General features: G+C 40.5%; 1 protein-coding gene across 50 annotated transcripts in view; it reads left to right on the top strand.

Annotated features, from left to right (window-relative positions):
• The window catches only part of Baz2b (bromodomain adjacent to zinc finger domain, 2B), a 242,178-nt gene that overhangs the window by 172,730 nt on the left and 49,988 nt on the right, over positions 1–19,460 (top strand). For 46 of the 50 annotated variants that reach the window (XM_087652886.1, XM_087652878.1, XM_087652876.1 and 43 more), the window contains 5 exons: positions 765–965; positions 1,163–1,558; positions 7,237–7,837; positions 11,332–11,392; positions 12,098–12,206. In XM_087652886.1, coding sequence (XP_087509012.1) covers positions 765–965; positions 1,163–1,558; positions 7,237–7,837; positions 11,332–11,392; positions 12,098–12,206 — 1,368 coding nt within the window. 50 annotated transcript variants of the gene reach the window in all.

Genomic DNA, 19,460 nt, shown 5'->3' with positions numbered 1-19,460 from the left:
GTACTGAGTTGATATGAAATATTTTTGTAAAGGAGTCCACTCCTCACCACTGTTCCCTAAATCTTTTGCTGTCTGCCTTGTCCTCTGGCTGTCACTCAGAACTGGGAGCTGTTGTTTGCTTTCATACTAAGACTCTCCCTCCTCTCTCCACATCAGACTGAGCTTCACGTATGCAGAGATAGATTGTGGCACACGGTTACAGTAGGTACCTGAAAGGGGCCTTGGCTGGTCTTAGGCCAGGGTCTGTCTGCTTATTCTGCTTACCGTGTCAAATCTGTGCCGCTGTGTGAGCTGCAGTGCTGAGTGTGGTACCGTTTGAGGTGGTGTATGTAACTCTACATCTGTACAGTAATTACTTACTGTCTACATGTGCCAGTGTCCACTGTTCAACCTGTATATTATGCCTTATGTATAAGAATACAATGTGTACACTAAGTAACATAATAGAATTTTTTGATTTAGTTTTAAGTGGAAGAGTTTGGGAGATTTTGCTCAGGTTAGAAAACTCCCCGCCTGAGATTTTTCTAAACAGACTAATAGGGTGGATATGTTCAGTGACTGCCCATGTCGGGGCTTACGCTTCATATTCATGATGTCCTGCCAGATAAGCTAGCTAGCAATGACCCTGACAAAAATGCTTTCTCTTTTGTACGTGGTGTTTTGGTGTTGAGGATATCACTTGTAAACTAAAAGAGCTTGCCTTGTACTGAAGCCTGGATTTAATTTTAAAGGATAGTCTTGATACATAATGTCTCTTTCTCTAGAAACCAAGGAAGAAGGCTATGGAAAGTTCTAGCAACAGTGATAGTGACTCAGGCACATCGTCAGACACCTCGAGTGAAGGCATTAGCAGCAGTGACTCTGACGATCTGGAAGAGGAAGAGGAGGAAGATCAAAGTATTGAGGAGAGTGAAGACGATGATTCTGACTCAGAGACTGAAGCACAACACAAAAGTAACAACCAGGTGCGTTTCACACGCGTGCAGAGCTCAGGGCCAGAGCAGTTAGAGACCTCTCTCTGCTTCGTGCCTGTTCTTCACCCTCAGCCCTTCCATACAGAACACTGCCTCTAAGGCATTTGGTTATGTCTCAGGACGCTTTGTGTTATCTGTCATTAGTGATTAGCAGAACTTTCTCAAGTATTTAAAATTTTTATTTCCAGGTGCTATTACATGGTATTTCAGACCCCAAAACAGATGGACAGAAAGCAAGTGAAAAAGCCCAGGAAAGAAGAACACACCAGCCATTACCTCCTGTGTCTGAGCCCCAGACGCACCCATCATTCCAGTCCCAGCAGAAGCAGCCTCAGGTTCTGTCACAGCAGCTTCCATTTATTTTCCAAAGCTCTCAGGCAAAGGAGGAGTCTGTGACCAAACACACCAGTGTAATACAGTCGACGGGATTGGTGTCCAATGTGAAACCTTTGTCTTTGGTAAATCAAGCCAAAAAGGAACCTTACAGGAAACTCGTAGTTCCTTCTCCTGATGTACTTAAAGCAGGGAATAAAAATACCTCTGAAGAATCTAGTTCTTTGACCAGTGAATTGCGATCCAAACGGGTAAGCTGAATATCATGTACATGAGAATTTTACTGCTAGAAGACAAGGGGGACTAGGGTGTAGATCAGTGTAGCGCATGCTCAAACACGGAGCGTGGCACTGGGCTGGCGAAGAGGAAGAAAAGACGGTGTGCTGTGGATGTAGCTCAGTGGAGAGACCTGGTTCAGTCCCTCCATGCTCTGGAAATGCGTGTTGTGGTTTGACACTCATATGCATACCTGTGTTCTGTGCTTTTGAAAGGCTACTGTGTATCCCACTTCCACCCCATGCTCTCCTGTACTCAGTCAGTAAGTGTATATTAGAGTTGAGGAAGGCATGTTTTATACAAATCAGTGCCTCTTTATTTTACTAACACTATGTTCTGTGTTGAAGGAATTAACTCTTACATAATTCGCTTTTACTCTTAGAACTGACGGATGGTTAAATGTAGAAATCTTTTATAAAAAATGCTTCTCATCATTGGTACGGCAGTGTATTCCTACATTTCCGTTGCTTTTGGTTTGTAACTCTCTGTGTCTGTGGTTTGGGTGTTTGCTGTGCAGGTGACTCCCTCAGTGCATGAGTGTGACTCAGAGAGGGAGGCAGATATCCCGCTCTATCGAGCTTCATTCATTGGAGATGGGGTCTAGAGCTAGGTTGGCAACTGCAGCTGGCTAGCCCAGTGAGTGCAGCTCTCTCCCTGCCCTCTCAAGATTGACCTTCTGACTTTCCAGTATCCAACCTTCTACGCAGCTTCTGGAGATTTGACCTCAGTTCTTCATATTTGCGGAGCAAGCCACCCGAGCCGTCTCTGCATCCCTCTATTGATTTTTAAGTGCCAGCCTGCGTTTACTCATTAGCCACTATCATATATTAGAGTTACTAATGCTATTAGCTCCATTTACAAGTGATAAACTTGAGATCTATAGAGTTATTCTTATATAACTCAGTTAATTTAACCATTCAGTTCTTTATAGCAAGTCTCACAGGACCACACTGTTCATTTGTGATGTAGTTAGAATCCAAATGATGGCCACACGGTACTGGAATCCTTGTCTCTTTCTCGTTTCTTCGTTTCCAGTTTTGTTGAGTGTGTGTGTGTGTGTGTGTGTGTGTGTGTGTGTGTGTCCGTGTGTCCGTCCGTCCGTCCGTCCGTTTGTATATATGCTCAATGAGCCCTAAAACATGTGGGGACCAGTTCTCTCCTCCTACCATATAGGTCCTGGGAATCAAAGTCAGGCAGTCAGGCTTAGTGGCAGCCACCGCACCAGCCCACGGTCCTCATTTTTAACAGTACGACAAGCTGCAGTCTCTTCTCAGAAGAAAGGGAAGGGAAATTTTCTCCATGTCCTTTACCGTCAGCTCCTCTGATGATGTCATGAAGTAGATCAAAGAAACAAACGATCGGAGTAAACATTGAGATTCTGAAGCCAGATTATGCATTAGATCATCTGAGAAAGTTTGAGGAAACTATTTTGTGAAAGAAATTAAACCAGAATCTCTTGCGGTCAACAACAGTGTGTGGCTTCTTAAAAGCTTCCTTAGTGATTGACATGTGTAGCCAGATGCAGTAGCCACCAATCTAAGAATGACCAGCGATCCAGATACTCCTCAAACACAGCACGTCAGCATCACACGATTTGCTTCCTAGCAGCAAGCTAAGTTAAGAATTATACTGTCTGACTTTAAACTTTCATTAATGTATTATTATTTCACTTTCAGATAAGTGAATTCACAGCTATCTAATGAGTTACTTTTATTCCTAATAAATATTTGTTTTTGGTTTCCTAAATGTTGCTATAAATAATTCTATAAAATAATTCCCTCCTGGGGAGGTGGCTCTGTGGGTCCAACCACTTGTTATGCAAGTGGGACAGCTGAGTTTGCATTCCTGACCCTACAGACCTGGTCCCTATAGCCAGTAGCCCTTCCGCTGTGGGGGTGGGTAGGGGTGGGGTTGGAGACTGGAGGATTGCTTGAGCTTGCCAGTTGGTAGTCTGGCTCCAGGTTCAACAAGGGATCCTGTCAAAAAGGAATCAAGCGTAAAACAATAGAGGAATCTCACTCAGTTTCCTTCTCTGGCCTGTGTAATACCGCAGTGCACAAATGTATGCATACACACACACATCACATGCAAAAATAAACCAAGTGTATGGTTACTGAGGAGCCATTTATTAAATAGATTACATATTCTCTCAACAATAAATTAAAGCTAGGCTCACTGTGCATACCGTCCTGTTTCTCTACTAAGTCATCTGAAGTAACTGTGAGACTCAGGTTAAAGTCGCCTGCCATTGCTATATCAAATGAAAGTTTAGAGTTGACGGAGTTTAAAGCAAGCATTCTCATTACAAATTTGTGTTTTTACTGTATAAAGACCATTCCAGAAGTATACATGTTACTGAAATGATAAAAATTAATTGCAAGTAGTTAGTAAACACTTTTTTCTTTATGTATGAGTGCCATGTATGTATTTGCCTGTGCTGTGGACATGTATTTGTGTGTTTATGTCTGGTGCTTGCATAGGCATCTAATCCCCTGCAACTGGAGTCACATATGGTTGTAAGCTACATGTGGACGCTGGGAAGCAAGTCTGCATTTTCTGCAGAAACAGCAAGTGTCCTTAACCACTGAATGTTCTTAGTCATCTCCTCATCCGTGCGATTAGATTTGTATTAGCTTCAGCTCTAAACGATGCCGTCCACACGTCTTACTTTGTGTTACAGAGCATTTTGTCAATACTTTCCTTGAAATAGTTTTCTTTATAGAGCACTTTATAACATAATGGATTTTGTTTATTTTTATAACAGTCACTTGTTCTGTGTTGCCTGCTGTTGATTCTTTGGCCTTATCCTTAGTCTATAGACTTCTGACTTATTTTGATCATTGCTTCCTTCAGTGCTCACATTTTCAACATGTGATTTCAATTAATAAGTGTAAATTCAATGTATATAAACATGGAGTAGAATTTGATAGACCTATGTAAGTCAAGTCTGATCTGGAGTTCTATTTTGCATTTGCTGAAACTAAGTCAAAGGGCGTTGAAGTAAGGCATTGATTGTAGACGACACCTCAGCCTGTCTCTCCCGTGTGCCGTGCGGGGAGTTGATGCTTTAAAACAGCAATTGTACACACTATTTTTAGACCCTTCCTAACATCAAAAGGGATAACATATATATTCCTAAGATTAACTGACAGCAGCCTTGAGATAAATGCAGTAATCATTGTTTGTTCTCTTAACCCATGGAGATAAACTTATGGTATGAGAGTCTTTAGAATTACGGCAAGGAGAGTTGCTGAAAATTAAAATAGGAATGTACAGTGTATGATTTTCTTTTCATTGAACCATGTAGGCCAGTATTAGAAGGAATCAGATATTAGTAAAAGGGTTATTATATGCCAGCTACATTCTACGAGATGCAACACAGTGGAGTTTTCTGTCAGAAAATTGTATCTTAGATTTATAAAGGTATTTTATCTGAATCATAGTATATACAGCAAAGGGACCTATTGAGTAAATAACTAACCCTTTCCTGGTGGTTTGACTTTTGTATGGATGTGGTAGCATTTGTTTATTGAGTGATATAACTTTTCTCTGTGTGCCTGTTTTGGCTGTACTGAGCTAGAATGTACTGCATGTTTACCTGATACCCAAGGCATTAGAAGAGGGGAGTCAGATCCCCTAGAACTGCAGTTGTGGGTGGTTAAGAGCCACCATATAGGTTCTAGGAACTGACCCGTTGTCTTCTGCAAGAGCTCTTAACCACTGGGTTATCTTTCCAGCCTCTTTTCTAGAAAGTAACAAAATAAGCCAGGTAGTGGTGGCACAGGCCTCCCAGAAATTGGGAGGCAGAGGTGACTGGTTTCCATAGTTTCAGGCCAGCCAGGTCGACAGAGAGTCCGTCATAGGACAGCCAGGGCTACACTGAGAAACCCCGTCTTGAAAAACAAAACCAATTAAAAAATATATTTTAGTAATTCTAAATCATTATATATTATCTCAATCATGACAGTAAAATCTACATATTTTTTATTTTCAAGTAGTTCCTTTTTAAACATTTAATTATTTTTTATTATATGTGAATGGGTATTTTTTCTCTACGTATGTCTGTGTACTGCATGTGTGCCTGGTACCCAGGAAGAATAGAAGAGTTTATGGGAACCCCTGTACTTGAATTATGGACAGTTATGAGCCACCATATGTTTGCTGGAAATTAAAGTAGGTCCTCTGGGTGTAGGACCAGTGGTCTTAACCACTGTGCCCTTGAAGCACTATTTCAGATTTTTAGTATCTATTTTTTAATTTTTATTTATAGAAGTAAATTTTGTGAATTTATTGTCTATAAAATTTCCCAAGGTAATTGTATTCTACTTGTGCTGGATATTGACCCCAGCACCTTGTGCATGCTGGAGATACTCAGTCATTAGCTTAGCACCAGTTCCTAGTTGGCCTCCCTGTGCCTTAAAATTTTGCTTTGAAAATGAGCTGAATGTGATGGCCCGTGTCTCTCACGTCATCTGAGGCTGACACAAGAAAATCACCGTGTGTTGGGGGAACCTGGCATAATCATGTACCCAGGGTGACCTGGACTCAAGAATAGGATTGTATCTCAAAAAAGCAAGAAATAAACAAAAAATTCTTCTCCCTTAAGAGTTTGTTTTATAATCTAGTGTTATTAGTCTCGGGTGTTTCAAGAACTGGGCTCTAAGTAATGTTTCTGGAAGATCATAAGTGAGAATTTCTGCTTCGGAAACTTAACTCTTTAAATCATTATACACACAGACCTGTCTAAACTATACATAGAGAACCAAGTGTTTGGGACACATGCTGTGATTCCAGAATTTGAGAATTGGAGGCAGAACCAACAGGAGTTCAAGGCCAGCATAGTCTAACTCTGTCTCAACAAAGGAAAAAACAAACAAAACAACTAGTTCATCATGGAGTATCAGCCAGGTAGCGCCTCCGGGAATGGGGTGAGGAACGTTTCTGTCTGAGAGGAATGTGGAAACTGCTGAGTCAGAGCTTGAAGCATGGACAGCACTTCATGCTCCTGAAACAGTTCATGAAGACAAATGATTCTAGCAAAATGTGGGAGGAGGAAGGTGCCACGAGACTCTGGCCTTAGTAGTTGTCCGGAGCAGCTCGAAAGCTTAGCTAGGTCCGGATGAGCCATGAAATGATTTGCCTGTAACAGTTCGGAAGGTTGACAGAGCTCCCTGAAGCTAATCAAAGAAAACTAATGTCATACAAAGTTTACTTTTGTATATGGTATTTATTGGGAGTTGGACAAGACGAATTAACAGCATGTCCTAAATTTGAGCAATATTTCATGAAAGAATCCAAAGACAGTGTAATAATAGACTAGATGATTTTGTGGTTTTGTTTTGCACTTTTGGAGGGGAGGGGAGGACAATTTTCGGGCCTCAGGACTGGTTTACTGTGAAAATGAGAGCAGCAGTCAGGAGAGGGGACAGTCAAGAAGTCTGCGTGTTTAGAGTGGTTAAAGCAAATGAGAGTGTGGACACCCAAGTCTAAGCGAGGCCTGACAGCCCCTTGCCATTGCTGACGTTCCTTCCCCCACCCCCTCGGCCAGTACGTCATGGTGTAAGTTTCTCTGGAAAGCTGTTCTGAATCTGTCACACGGAAGCAGTCTTGTCTCCTGGCCTTCTCATTTTGTTTTTAACTTGTGTTTTACCAGGAACAATATAAGCAGACATTCCCATCCCAAGTAAAGAAACAGGAGTCGGGGAGGAGCCTGAAGAAGGTTATTGCAGCTTTGTCAAGTACGAAAGCAACCTCTAGTCCACCAGCACATCCAAAACTACCACTAGACAACAACCACCCTAATCCATTTTTGACAAATGCACTTTTAGGGAATCACCAACCAAATGGAGTCATTCAGAGCGTCATTCAAGAAGCTCCGTTAGCACTAACTACCAAAACGAAAATGCAGAGCAAGATTAACGAGAACGTCTCCACTAGCACCCCCTTCTCCTCACCTGTCAATCTGAGCACGGGTGGGAGGAGAACTCCTGGCAGTCAGGCCCCTGCGCTGCCCTCCGCCTCACCCATCCTGCACAGTAGCGGGAAGGAGAAGCGCGTCAGCACTGACGCAGCCCCGCTGAAAGGGCACCATCACCCCCATCCGGCAACGTCGTTGGTGGAACAGTTTAGAGGAACAGATTCAGACATTCCCAGTAGTAAAGACTCGGAGGATTCAAATGAGGATGAGGAGGAAGATGAGGAGGAGGAAGATGAAGAGGATGATGAAGACGACGAGTCTGATGACAGTCAATCAGGTTATTTTCTGCTTTAAAATTTAAAGTTTGTTTTTAAGTATATGAACCAGAAAGTTTTCTAAAATTTCCCACTTTCCAAACTTGGAGTCACTGTCACTCACTGTTTCTTACAGCTGATAAAAAATAAAAGTTAATTGGTACTGAAATTCTAAGTTAGTCTCAGATTGCCGTTCCCCTGGCATTGAATGGCTGATTGTAAAGTGCTGGTGCATGAGTCGAGCGGTTTTATCAGATTGCTGAATTTTCATTTCATCGTGACCACCTATGCAGTACAATTGTTATTTTTTTCGAAAACAATTTTAAACCAAGTGGTGGTGACCCATGCTCTTAATCCCAGCACTTTGGAAACATATAGGCAGTCTCTGAGTTTGAGATTGAGAAACTCTGTCTTGAAAAACCAATAACACCAACAGCAACAGCTAGTAATTTTGAGCCATGTGTAGCAGCGTATGCCTTTAATCCCAGCTCTTGGGAAGCAAAGCAAATGGATCTCTGTGAGTTCGAGACCATCCTGGTCTACACAGTGAGTTCCAGGACAGCCAGGGCTTTACAGAGAAACCCTATCTGGGGCGGCATGGGGGGTGAGTGGTGGATTATGAGTTCTTTAGAATTTCATTCAATGTGTTTGGAACATACCTGTCCCTTTCTCGTTCTTCCCATGTCCCTTCCCTTTCCCCTAAGTTTTCTCCATTACCCCTACCAAAGCCAGTTAGTGCTGCCCAGATATTCTTGGGTTTTGTTCTGCTACCTATTAAAACATTACCGGATATCATTAAAATGGAAATTTTTGCACCATGATCATTTACAAAGAACCAAAACCTTAAGTCCCTTTTGATTTCAGAGTTAATTAAGTAACATAGGGTTATGATCTTGTACCTTGATTTCATTTACGCTCTAGTGGTTTTGTTTTGTTTTATAAACAATGTTTTTAAACTCATAAAATGAAAGATAACTTAAAATATTAATATAGAAATTATATAAATGTTTTATATATTTATGTTTGTATGTGGATTTGTTCCTGGTCTACCAGAATTTTTTTAGTAACTAATGTGAATAGAAAAATAGTCATTATACAATTTAACATTCTAATGATGTAAAATTCTGTAATTCTGTATTCAGGACTTTTTAAAAACTAGCTTTTATTGAGCCCCAGTGAGGGAAATAATGCCAGACCAAACAGTGTCCCATGGGTGCTGTCTGGGCATCTTTACTGTATAGGTCTGTGTTCATCCAGTATTTAATCCAGTCTTGTATGTCTCCTGTCTAGAGGACTATGTGCTAACTAACATGTGTATTAACTTCACAGACTTCACAGCCAGGACAGACCTGCCTGCCTCCCTCAGCTTGTCTCTTGTCTTACCACAGTTATTTCTGTGAGCAGTTTGTGAATCTTTCAAAGCCTGATGAAGTCTTTACCTGAATTGAAAAACTACAGCTAAGAAAGCAAAAGACAGAACAAAACCACTCCCTAGGAAAAAAATTTTTAATGCAGAATCCCAGATGGAAAGTTGACGGTAGTTTTGGGGCAGGAGCTGAGAGGGAGACTCTGTAACCCGGGACCCACCAGTGTCCCTTTACTCAGGGTTTGAGTATAAAGTGATTCTGAAAGCCTTAAGCAGAACTCAAACATCAATAGTACCATGTGGGGACTTTTTATGATTTAAATGTTAAAACTGATGTCTGAAGAGAGATTTGAGGAACTGTAGTTTACATACACTTTACTCAAATAGCTTATAAGACAGTAATTGTAATATTTGCACTTCTTCTTAGGAAATTGCTTCTTTGAATCTGCAGTCACAAACAGTGGCTCTGGAATACGCCCCTAGGTACAAACTGCCTGTGATTGGTTATGACCTAGTTGTAATATACCAGTGCTTCTTTACTTCCCAGAATCAGATAGTAATTCAGAATCAGATTCAGAAGGCTCAGAAGACGACGATGAGAAAGACCAGGAGGAATCAGATAGTGACACTGAAGGCGCGAAACCTGCCGTGAACCTGACTCAGACAAGCTCCTCTGCCAAAAGCCCTCCCTCCAGTCTCACAGCGCACTCAGCACCTCACAACCTCCACATAGGAGGCCCCCCAGGCTCTGCTCCTGCTGCCCTGTGCTCTGAGTCCCAGCCTCCTGCTTTTCTTGGCACTTCTTCTTCCACACTCACTTCAAGTCCACACTCTGGTACCTACAGTTTATTCTTATCGATGTAATGTGAAAGTCAGACTGCAGCGAGGATTGCTCTTTGCCCAGGTTTCTGGAGACAATCTCGTTGTAATCATATACTGTGTGTAGATTTTAACCACCGAGCCATCTCCCCAGCCCCCAAATAATTTACTTATTTTTAAGTGCATTAGTGTTTTGCTCCTGGAACTGGAGTCACAGACAGTTATAAGCTGTCATGTGGGTGCTGAGAATTGAACCCTGGTCCTTTGGAAGAGCAGCCAGTGCACTTAACCAATGTCTAGATTTTAATTTGGCCAAGAAACATGTATTCTAAAAGATTTAATCCATTGCCTGATATTTTAATTTTCCCCTGTAATATCTATTTTATGATTATAATTAATGATCCCTCTTGATTTTAATCCTTTTTCTATGTTCATCCTTTATTTTAGAGTTGAATTTCTGTGCTTTATATGAAATTACTTGGACAATTAAATGCCTACACACTCACTATATAGTCTGATTCCATTTTTTGAGTGAATGACATTCTTAGTCAATAGCATACGATCATTTTACATGTTTGATTTATTTAAAACTTGTAGGCATTTTCATGAAAAAGTTCCTGCATTTAACAATCCAATATTGATACTCTATACTCCCGTTAAATAACTAAGAAGGTATGGCTTTGTGTAGTAAAGTATTTTGCTACTGTTTTACTTACTTTTCTCTGATTGGCACTTTCTAATTTTTGCTTTTATTTCAACAAACAAGCATGATGTCCTATTCATTTAATATATGTTGATATTTGTGAAACCTATATTTTGCCTTTAAAATGCATATATAACCACGATCATCTCCTTTGCGGTTTTAATTCATCCATTAATTGATTGATTGATTGATTAAAGGCCTGGTACTGTTTTGGGTCATGGATATATAGACACATAGAAATTAAATTGTCTTTAAATATTTGAGCCAACCTTTAAAATTTGTAGCAACTATCTGAAAAGTCATAGACTTCCAAATAAGACAGTGGGTGTGTTTTTGAAAACTGCCGGCTGTCCTTTCCCTCCTTATCGGCTTCCTACTAACTGTGAGTAGGAGAGGAGCTGCTGTGTTACTGTTGTAGAGAAAGCCCAGTGTCTGTCAGAGGCCAGAAGGGGAAAAAAAACTTATCCTACTACTCTGCTCAGTAGGAAAACAACTAGAAATAATGCAATTTTCATAAATACACGAATAATTCACCATTAAAACATTTGTAAAACAATTTCTGAACGATCAGACAGCTAGCTGTCCTTTGTACATTGAGCATTTCATGTTCTGGTTGACTTTTCTTAAAGGTACGTCCAAACGAAGAAGAGTGGCCGATGACCACGAGCTGCGCATTCCTCTGGACTACGGGTAGGCAGCATGCGCTTTCCCTAGTCCCGTGGTCCGGTCTGCAGACTTGATGTTCTGTTCTCACCTCGCACATAGTTATTGCTTAGAAAAGAAGAGCTATATATAACAGGGGGCAAAATGTTGACTTCCAAGAAAAGGGAAAGTAAATGTAAAAGTAAAGGTGATGAAGTTGATGCAGGGCTCAGAAGGGCTCAGCAGCCAGTCACATGTCAAAGAGCAGGAACAGTAGTGCCAGTAGCTACCAACACAAAGACAGGACAGGGAAAGTTGTCATAAAAGCAGAAGTAGTCAAGGGGAGATGAGTTAAATGGGTTCTAGTTACGAGTGACCGTTCAGATAGCGTCTTCATAGAGAGGCACGAGTGACCGTTCAGATAGCGTCTTCATAGAGAGGCATGTCTGTACTCCCCACACTTGGAGCTTTCGACTCTTATACAATTGATGTGCGTTTTCACACTACTGGAATATCTCCTTCCAGCTGTGATTTCTGTAACACTTGACAGTTAAATGTTTCCAAGTCTTTAATTAGTTAGCATAGAAAATGTAATTCATTTAAATAATGAATGTATTTGAGTTATATGATTGTGAGTTTACTTTTGTTTTTATTTTTTTAATGTTTTCTGAATAACATGTACTTTTTTCAACTTTTTAAAGTAAGTATCTTTAAATTAAGTATCTTATAATGCTTACTGTTTTAAATCTATAGCTGGCAGAGAGAGACCAGGGTGAGGAACTTCGGTGGGCGCCTTCCAGGAGAAGTCACGTATTATGCCCCGTGTGGAAAGAAGCTCAGGCAGTACCCTGACATGATAAAGGTGGGCACCGTCTGCCTTCCTGTGTTTGGTTCTGATTAAGCATGCTAGTGCAGAGGGGAAATGTACTTCTTTGTCAGATGGAGCTCCTTGGTACAAAGTGGTCTCTTGTATGGGTCTAATGTGTTTAACCTAAATTGCCTCCCAAGTATAACCTCTTCATGGAATTTGCAAAACATTAATGTCTTGAAATCTAGCTGCACATCAAAGCTGGCTTGTAATTATTAAGACCTGAGGCGGAAAAAATGTGATTTTTTTTTCCAGTATCTCAGTGGCAATGGATAGAGTAATGGATATGACAAAGGGCAAGTTTTGCTTCAGTATAAGACTAGGGGAGGTTTTCAATGGGCCATAGGATCCGCCTTCCAAAGAAGTCTTTGAACCGGAAGTAGTACTTTAACCTAAATGAAGTAGCTCTCAGTACTCTAGAGATGGCCTTTCCTAGCTCACTGGTTCAGTTGGACGTAGAGTGTTCTGACGGTCACTCTCGGGATCTTGGTCTTGTTTGAGCAGCAGAAAGCTTTGATGCAGTCCATGTTTTCCATATTTAAATAAGCTTTTCTGCGTATTAATTACACCAACAATTTTGTGCTTTATATAAGAAATCTGTAATGTTAGTGGGAAGTTTTACCCTGATAAAGTTAAACAGTTTTAGGAAAACCAGTCTGAATAGGCAATTCCTGAGATGCTGTAAGGAGAGTTTTGAAAGCACATGGTGTGTGGACAGGAGCTGGTCCATTTGATCACCATGTGTGATCCACTGTTAACATTGTTTTTTAAATCTGGTAAATTGAGATCCTGAGTATTTGGTGAGTAGAAATTCTAATGTTTTATAGGGATTTACAGTTTATTATGCATATTTCTGAATACATCACCACAGTTCCCACTGAACTTGTGAATTAAATGTACAACCTTTACTCACTCCCACAATCAACTTCCGAGAAAGCCTCCCCATCTCTGTGACCTCTCCTGGGAGACCGTCCCTCTGCCCTTTACTTACATTTACCTGTAAATGTTATTAACTTTCTGCTACCGTTTATGAGCCCCATCGAAAGAGTCTCTGATTATCCTGTTACATTATTTATCATATACAGACAATAATGATATTTATGCCTCATGAGATTATGGCAAAGTTAACATGAGATAATATGCAAGAACATGTTTCAGTTAGGTTCACATGCTCAGCAAAGTAGCGAAGACACTTCTTGATTGAGGCTCTTCTCTTTGGACCAGTTTCAAGGTGCAGACAGACATTCTTTCCTTTTCCTTTTTTTTTTTTTTTTTGTTTGTTTGTTTTTTTGTTTTGCTTCCTTTTGTTTTGGATTTTTGAGACAGGATTTCTCTCCCTAGTCCTAGCTGTCCTGGAACTCACTGTTTTGTTTCTTTTTCAGGACCTGTTTTCTCTGTTTAAAGGGAGGCGTTTCCATCTTGTCCTAGGCCTTAGTGGAGGGCATTAGATTGCTGAGATTAAGCAGATCCCGCCAAGGTCACATAGCCTCAGTATGGCAGGGATGGGCGAGTTTGTAAGGCTGTGCGTGAGTCAGCCAAGGGACGAGTGAACCAGTGAGCAAGCAAGCAGGAGCTGAAGAGTCTGGAAAGGTGCTCCTTGCATAAGTACAGAACCCTTTTCCCACTGTCCCGAGAGCCACATGCAGCTTTATGGTCTCCCTAAGGTGCTAGTTTTATAAGACCAAAAAAATCTTGATTTTTTTTTTAAATTTCTGCATATAAATGTATTTTTAGGGTTCCTTATTTTGAGTTATTATTTAAAGTTTAATTTTTCATTTCAACCCAGTTTGTTACCACATTTTTTTTAGAACTTAATGAGCCACAGTATTTTTTTAATACTACATACTAATTTAATTGGTTAAATGTTTTGGAAGGCAAGAACATTTAGAAATTCTTATTTTTGATCTTTGGTTCATGTTTCAGATCTTTACTTGTTTTATTTATAACAGAATCATCTTTATGGTTTTTTTTTTGTAGCTCTTTGTTCTGAGAGGAAAGATAATTGCTATTCAATACATGAAGGATTTTTGTTATTGTATCAATAATAATTAGACTTAATCTATAAAGCCTCATTACACAGAGCAGAATGTTCTTTGATATCATTCACTTTTTATTAAACACAATCAGTGTTCTTTCAAATGCAGAGTGTCTTGTTGAAATCAATTCCAGTTAAGAACTTAGATGAGTTACTGAAGCTGTACCATGTGCAGCCAACAAACTCAGAGAATGCACAGGGAAGACAGCACACATTCTGAGGTCACTTTTTAGTTCAGAAAAAAAATGAGTAAGTGAAATTTATCTTTCAGGTCCTTTGAGAGACCATCCAATAAAATGATTTCCTTAACAAATTAAAAATGTGCATGTTTTCAAAATTCTTAGAGGTACAAAGCCATATATATTTTATATTGTTATTATATACATGTTTAAGCATTGGATTAATTGGAAATTTATATAATTATATAAGAATTTTCTATAAAAATCAAGATATTATCATTTTGTTAGAGTACCTGGTGTCAACAATTTTTTTCTTTTAGTGGTGAAAAGTGAGATGTAAGCCCAAAGCTCTTTTAAACCACTTCTCAGACCCTTGGGCTGCCCCTGGCTTTGCCTTTCAGAACTGGGTCTCTATACACATTCCTGTTGACCACAGTTGTATCCCAGGGGCTCCCTACTGAATAACTTGTAGGCAGGATGTTCCTGTGGCTATAAACATTCACAAAGGACTTGATCTTTAACGTCTTGGTGATTTTTCTCTTGGCCATGGTGGTCACGTTTGGACCTTTGGTTAGTTGCAGGCATCATGGCATACATATTGCTAGGATGGGCCGAGATACATCATCAATTGCCTTTGTGAGAAAGGTTTGCAGCCAACCCAGACCAGCACCACCACAGTCCCAGGCCTCCTGAACTTGTCCAGTCAGCAGCATCCAGAGCACAAAGCAGGAAGGGAATTTGAGTAGCTAACGTTTTGAAGGATATTGTTTGGCACAAATGCACTCATTACACAATAACAGTTGTATGTGTATGTATTTGTAACTTTATACAAATTGTATAGAAGTTTGATAGCTAACCTTATATTAAAAGCAAAACTGCATACACCAAAAGGAGCCCAGGATAGAGTTGTGTCCCTACAGTTCCCACAGTCAGTGAGAAAAGAGGAAAGGCTGCAGATTTGAGGCATGCCTGGCCTACATATTGGATCTGTGTCTTAAACCATAATAATAACAGCAAAATCCAAAACAGGAAAATATAAACATATCAAATTGATCATGGCTTTAATTGGTCATGGTAATTTCTGCTAGAAGGTAATGTTTGAAGGGATAAAAATATAAATTTGTAAAAGTTAACCATTTTTATTCAGTATCAGGAGCTTAAGGTAGTAATTATATACATATTTGACAGCAAACATTTGTTGAAAATGGTGACTGTAGATATTACAAGATAAGCAGAGAGAGCCATTTTAACTATGTCAAAATTTAAGTGAAGAACCACAATATAATGGTTATCTTTCAAACAAGTAAAACAGATGCCCTTAATTCAAGAGAAGTCGGCTATAAAAGGAATGAGACCAAACAAACTTTTACTCATCAAGTGTTTTGTCTGCGTCCACAGATACAGTGAAAGCTCAAGAGGGTCAGCAAATGGTAGCCTTGTGCTAGCCAGAGTTCAAATACTCTTTATCAGCTTCCATAAAATTCCACCTTTTAGGGGTACTTGGCGTCCTCTAACAAGCAGAAATGCCCTGAAGGCCAGGCTCTGTGGTCAGCCAGCTGCCTGTGCTCACGCTCTGTCAGGCTGGCCTCCATGCCGGCCTGGAAAGGATGCCAGTGGATCTGTCTTTACAGAGTTCTGTTCCGTTGCATCATAAAAACGTGTCGATCCTTACGTTTGTCATCAGTTTTATTTTATTTCACTGGTTTTGGTTACCAAAGTAATAGAAATGTTTGTGCTGGCTTGGTTTTGGTAAGTTTGGGAGTTCTTTCTTTTATCTGCATTTACCTCTGGGAATACAGGAGGCCCTCACAGCGAGGCTTCACACATGTTGACAAGGATTGTATTGAAATGTCTGGTGATGCACTCTGATAAGTATGTGTATGAACTGTAACAGCTAAGAATAACTTTTAAAAATGATTCCATATTATTCACTGAGTAAGTTCAGAGTCATTGGGACATTGAATGTCTACTCTAATAATGTTTACTCTAATCAGTAAAAGAAACAAACACTCAGTAAAGAGCTCCTTGGAAGGTGAGGGTGGGGAGGAAAGATGTACAGAGAAGTGAGTAGTCATGATTCAGAAACGTTCGGAGAGTTGTTTTTGAAGGATTCTATTTAATGGCGTAATGCCATAAGAAAAGTAAAATGTGTTTCTTTCAGAGACTGGCCATTTTTAAAATCACTTTATAAATATTTATGACAAATAATGTCTCCAGATTTCCCCAAAGACACTTTTTTCCACAAAGGAGATTGTGAACATGCCTGTTGCTGTAGAAAAGATGTTGAGAGTAGAAATTTGAAGAAAAAGCTAATTTCCATGGAGAAACCATTAAAATCCATTAAAGTACAAGTTCTAAAGAAGCACATCGTCACCTGATGGATCGCATACCGGTCTGCCGGGCCCAGCTACAGCGAAAGGGCTTTTCTGGTGAAAAGTGAAAAAGTGGGAACACTTTATCTTAGGCACTCTATATAGTGATGGTAATTATTTTAAATTAAGTGAAGAACTAAAGACTGGGCGTCAACAACCAGAGTTCTAATCCAGCTCTGCTGTTAACTGCCACCCCTGTCCAACCTAACCTGAGCACATATGGACTCTGGGAACATGACCCATCACCGCGGACAGGGAGGGAGTCTGGAGGTTTATGCCAGTGATTTGCCAGGTAGGATTGTAGCGGCTAAGCCCGAGTGTGGGACTATGGAAGCCATTCGGAGTCACCTTAAAGTCACTTCTTTTCACTTCCTTTCTTTTCTGGACTACACACAGAAATCACTCAGCCCTCTAAAGCTGTGGTCTCAGCGATCATGGATGTAATAATTGGGGTAGCATAATCAACATTGTCTTTCTCCACTCTGTTTAATGGGCGGCAACCCTCTTCTCTCAGTGTAGGCTAGTCTTGGTCTTTTATAGCTCTTAAATGCTACTCAAAAGAGTGTGTAGCACTAATGTGCTGTGTAACTAGGAGAGACCAGGACTTCCCAGTGCCCATCATGTGAACTACACCGAGCTCAGTGTTGCTTGGGGAGTAAAAAGCAGTAGAAAAGAGGCACCAGGCATAGGGAACCCCAACAGAATCCCACTTTTCTTCAGATTAATTTTAGGATACATGCTTTACTCACATCCTGTGACTTTTCTTAGAAGTGTTACCCATGCAACTCAGCATCTCGTGCCATGGTGAAGCACGAGTGCGTATTTAATTCCTCACCTGAAATGGAAGTCCATATACCAGGTCTTTGACATCCCTCCTCTTCTGGATTGGACAGATGGCTCAACTGTTCAGAGCACTGGCTGCCCTTGCGCAGGGCCTGGGCTCAGTTCCCAGCCCCCACATGGCAGCTCACAACCACAGATGACTCAAGTTCCAGGGGCTCCTGCCCCTTCTTCTGCCTCTGTGAGCGCTAGGCATGTGTGCAGTGCACTTACACAGGGACTGGCAAACATCCATAAACAAAATAAGTAGAAAAAGTCCTCGTCCTTTAGGTATGACGTTCTGAATGTTTCATGTAAGCTGTTAAGAGAGGGAGAGATTCTGAAAATGTGCTTTCAGAGGGAAGCCTTGGCTTTGTTTTTGAGTTATTTTTAAGCTGTTGTTAAATTTACTAAAAATTAAGGATAAGTCTGAAATAATCTATTCGGTAAATGACTAAGAGTTCTAAAATTGTCACAAGTGCTTTAGATTTCAAACATAGACCGCAGTTATTTTCCTTCTAAAAGACAAGGATGTAAGATAATAAAGACCCCAGTCATGTCAGGTGTGGTGTGGCAGTGCAGACCTTTAGCCCCAGGAGAGACAGATGGTTGAGTTTGAGGCCAGCATGTTCTACAAAATAATTTCCAAGCTAAGCAAGCAAGATCCTCTGGGGGGGGGGGGGGTCCCTCATTCAATTAAAAAGTACCAGCATTTCAAGTGTTAACTTGGAAGATCAGCTTGTGGAGGAATGGATGGAACTTTAGCTCCACACTAGAGTCTTAGTGGTACTGGAGTTAATGTCACCCAAGTGATGTGGTCCTGAATCACCCACACTAGAGGAGCCTGAGCTGCTGATCTGGGGCTGGACAGGTGGTTTCAAGGCAGGATCATTAGCTACTCTTTCAGAGTCCCAGGGTCTGATTCCCAGCACCCCAATGGTGGCTACAACCCTTTTGTCACTCCAGCTCCCAGGCATCCAATAATCTCTTGTGGAGTCTGTGGTCCCGTACGTGGTGCCCATGCATCAGACGAAACACATGTATGTACACATAGAAAAAGATTTTTAGTGTTGTTTTTTGGACTGGAAAGATGACTTAGTGGGGAAGGGAACTAAAGAACCTAGGTCATGGTTGACAGAGTGAGCTGGTGTGACGCTCAACACACACACATGTAACAAGTAATACATTTTTAAAGCTTCAAGATTCTCTGCCTTTCCTTTCAGGGAGGGGATTCTGGAGGGGATTCTGGGTGTTTGGCAGTGCACCACACATACTTAGAGAGTCTTCCTCTAAAAAGAATCCTCTTTTGTCATTGGACAAAATAGTGTCACTTATGTGCATTTCCTTTATATGTTATTCATTTTGTTCAGTCTTCTTAAATGAAATGGAAAGGAATACAAGTTGATAACGCTCAGAAAAGGGATTGTAAAATAATAAATGTAGTCTTTGGCCATCTCCATGATATCATATCTTTTTATAAGTATCTTAAATCTTAATCACGAAAGATTATTTCTAGGAAGCATTTTTTTCTTAAACCTTAAAAATTAATGGGGGACGACAAAAAAAAAAAAAAAAAAGAACATTTTCTGCTAATGCTGGTTAACCAAAGCCAACCTGTCACGTAAGCTAACTTTTTTAACTGTAACATCTGACTCACAAGAGCTAGTGTACACTTTGATTTTCCTATAGAAGTGGTTACCTGGAGCCAAGCTATAAGTTATGTTCTTACCCACAGCTATTTGGCTCTTCAGTGAATTAAAGTTGTGACAGAAGCCTGAGCTCTCCTAACAGTTCTTCTCTTGTTTTCTGAAACACAAGAGTTGGGTGATGTTGTATCTAACCC

Source organism: Rattus norvegicus, chromosome 3 (genome assembly GCF_021556685.1).
Source record: "Rattus norvegicus strain SHRSP/BbbUtx chromosome 3, alternate assembly SHRSP_T2T, whole genome shotgun sequence".
NCBI lineage: Eukaryota > Metazoa > Chordata > Mammalia > Rodentia > Muridae > Rattus > Rattus norvegicus.
Note: the sequence above shows the minus strand (reverse complement) of the source record. Positions and strands in the feature narration are given on the sequence as shown.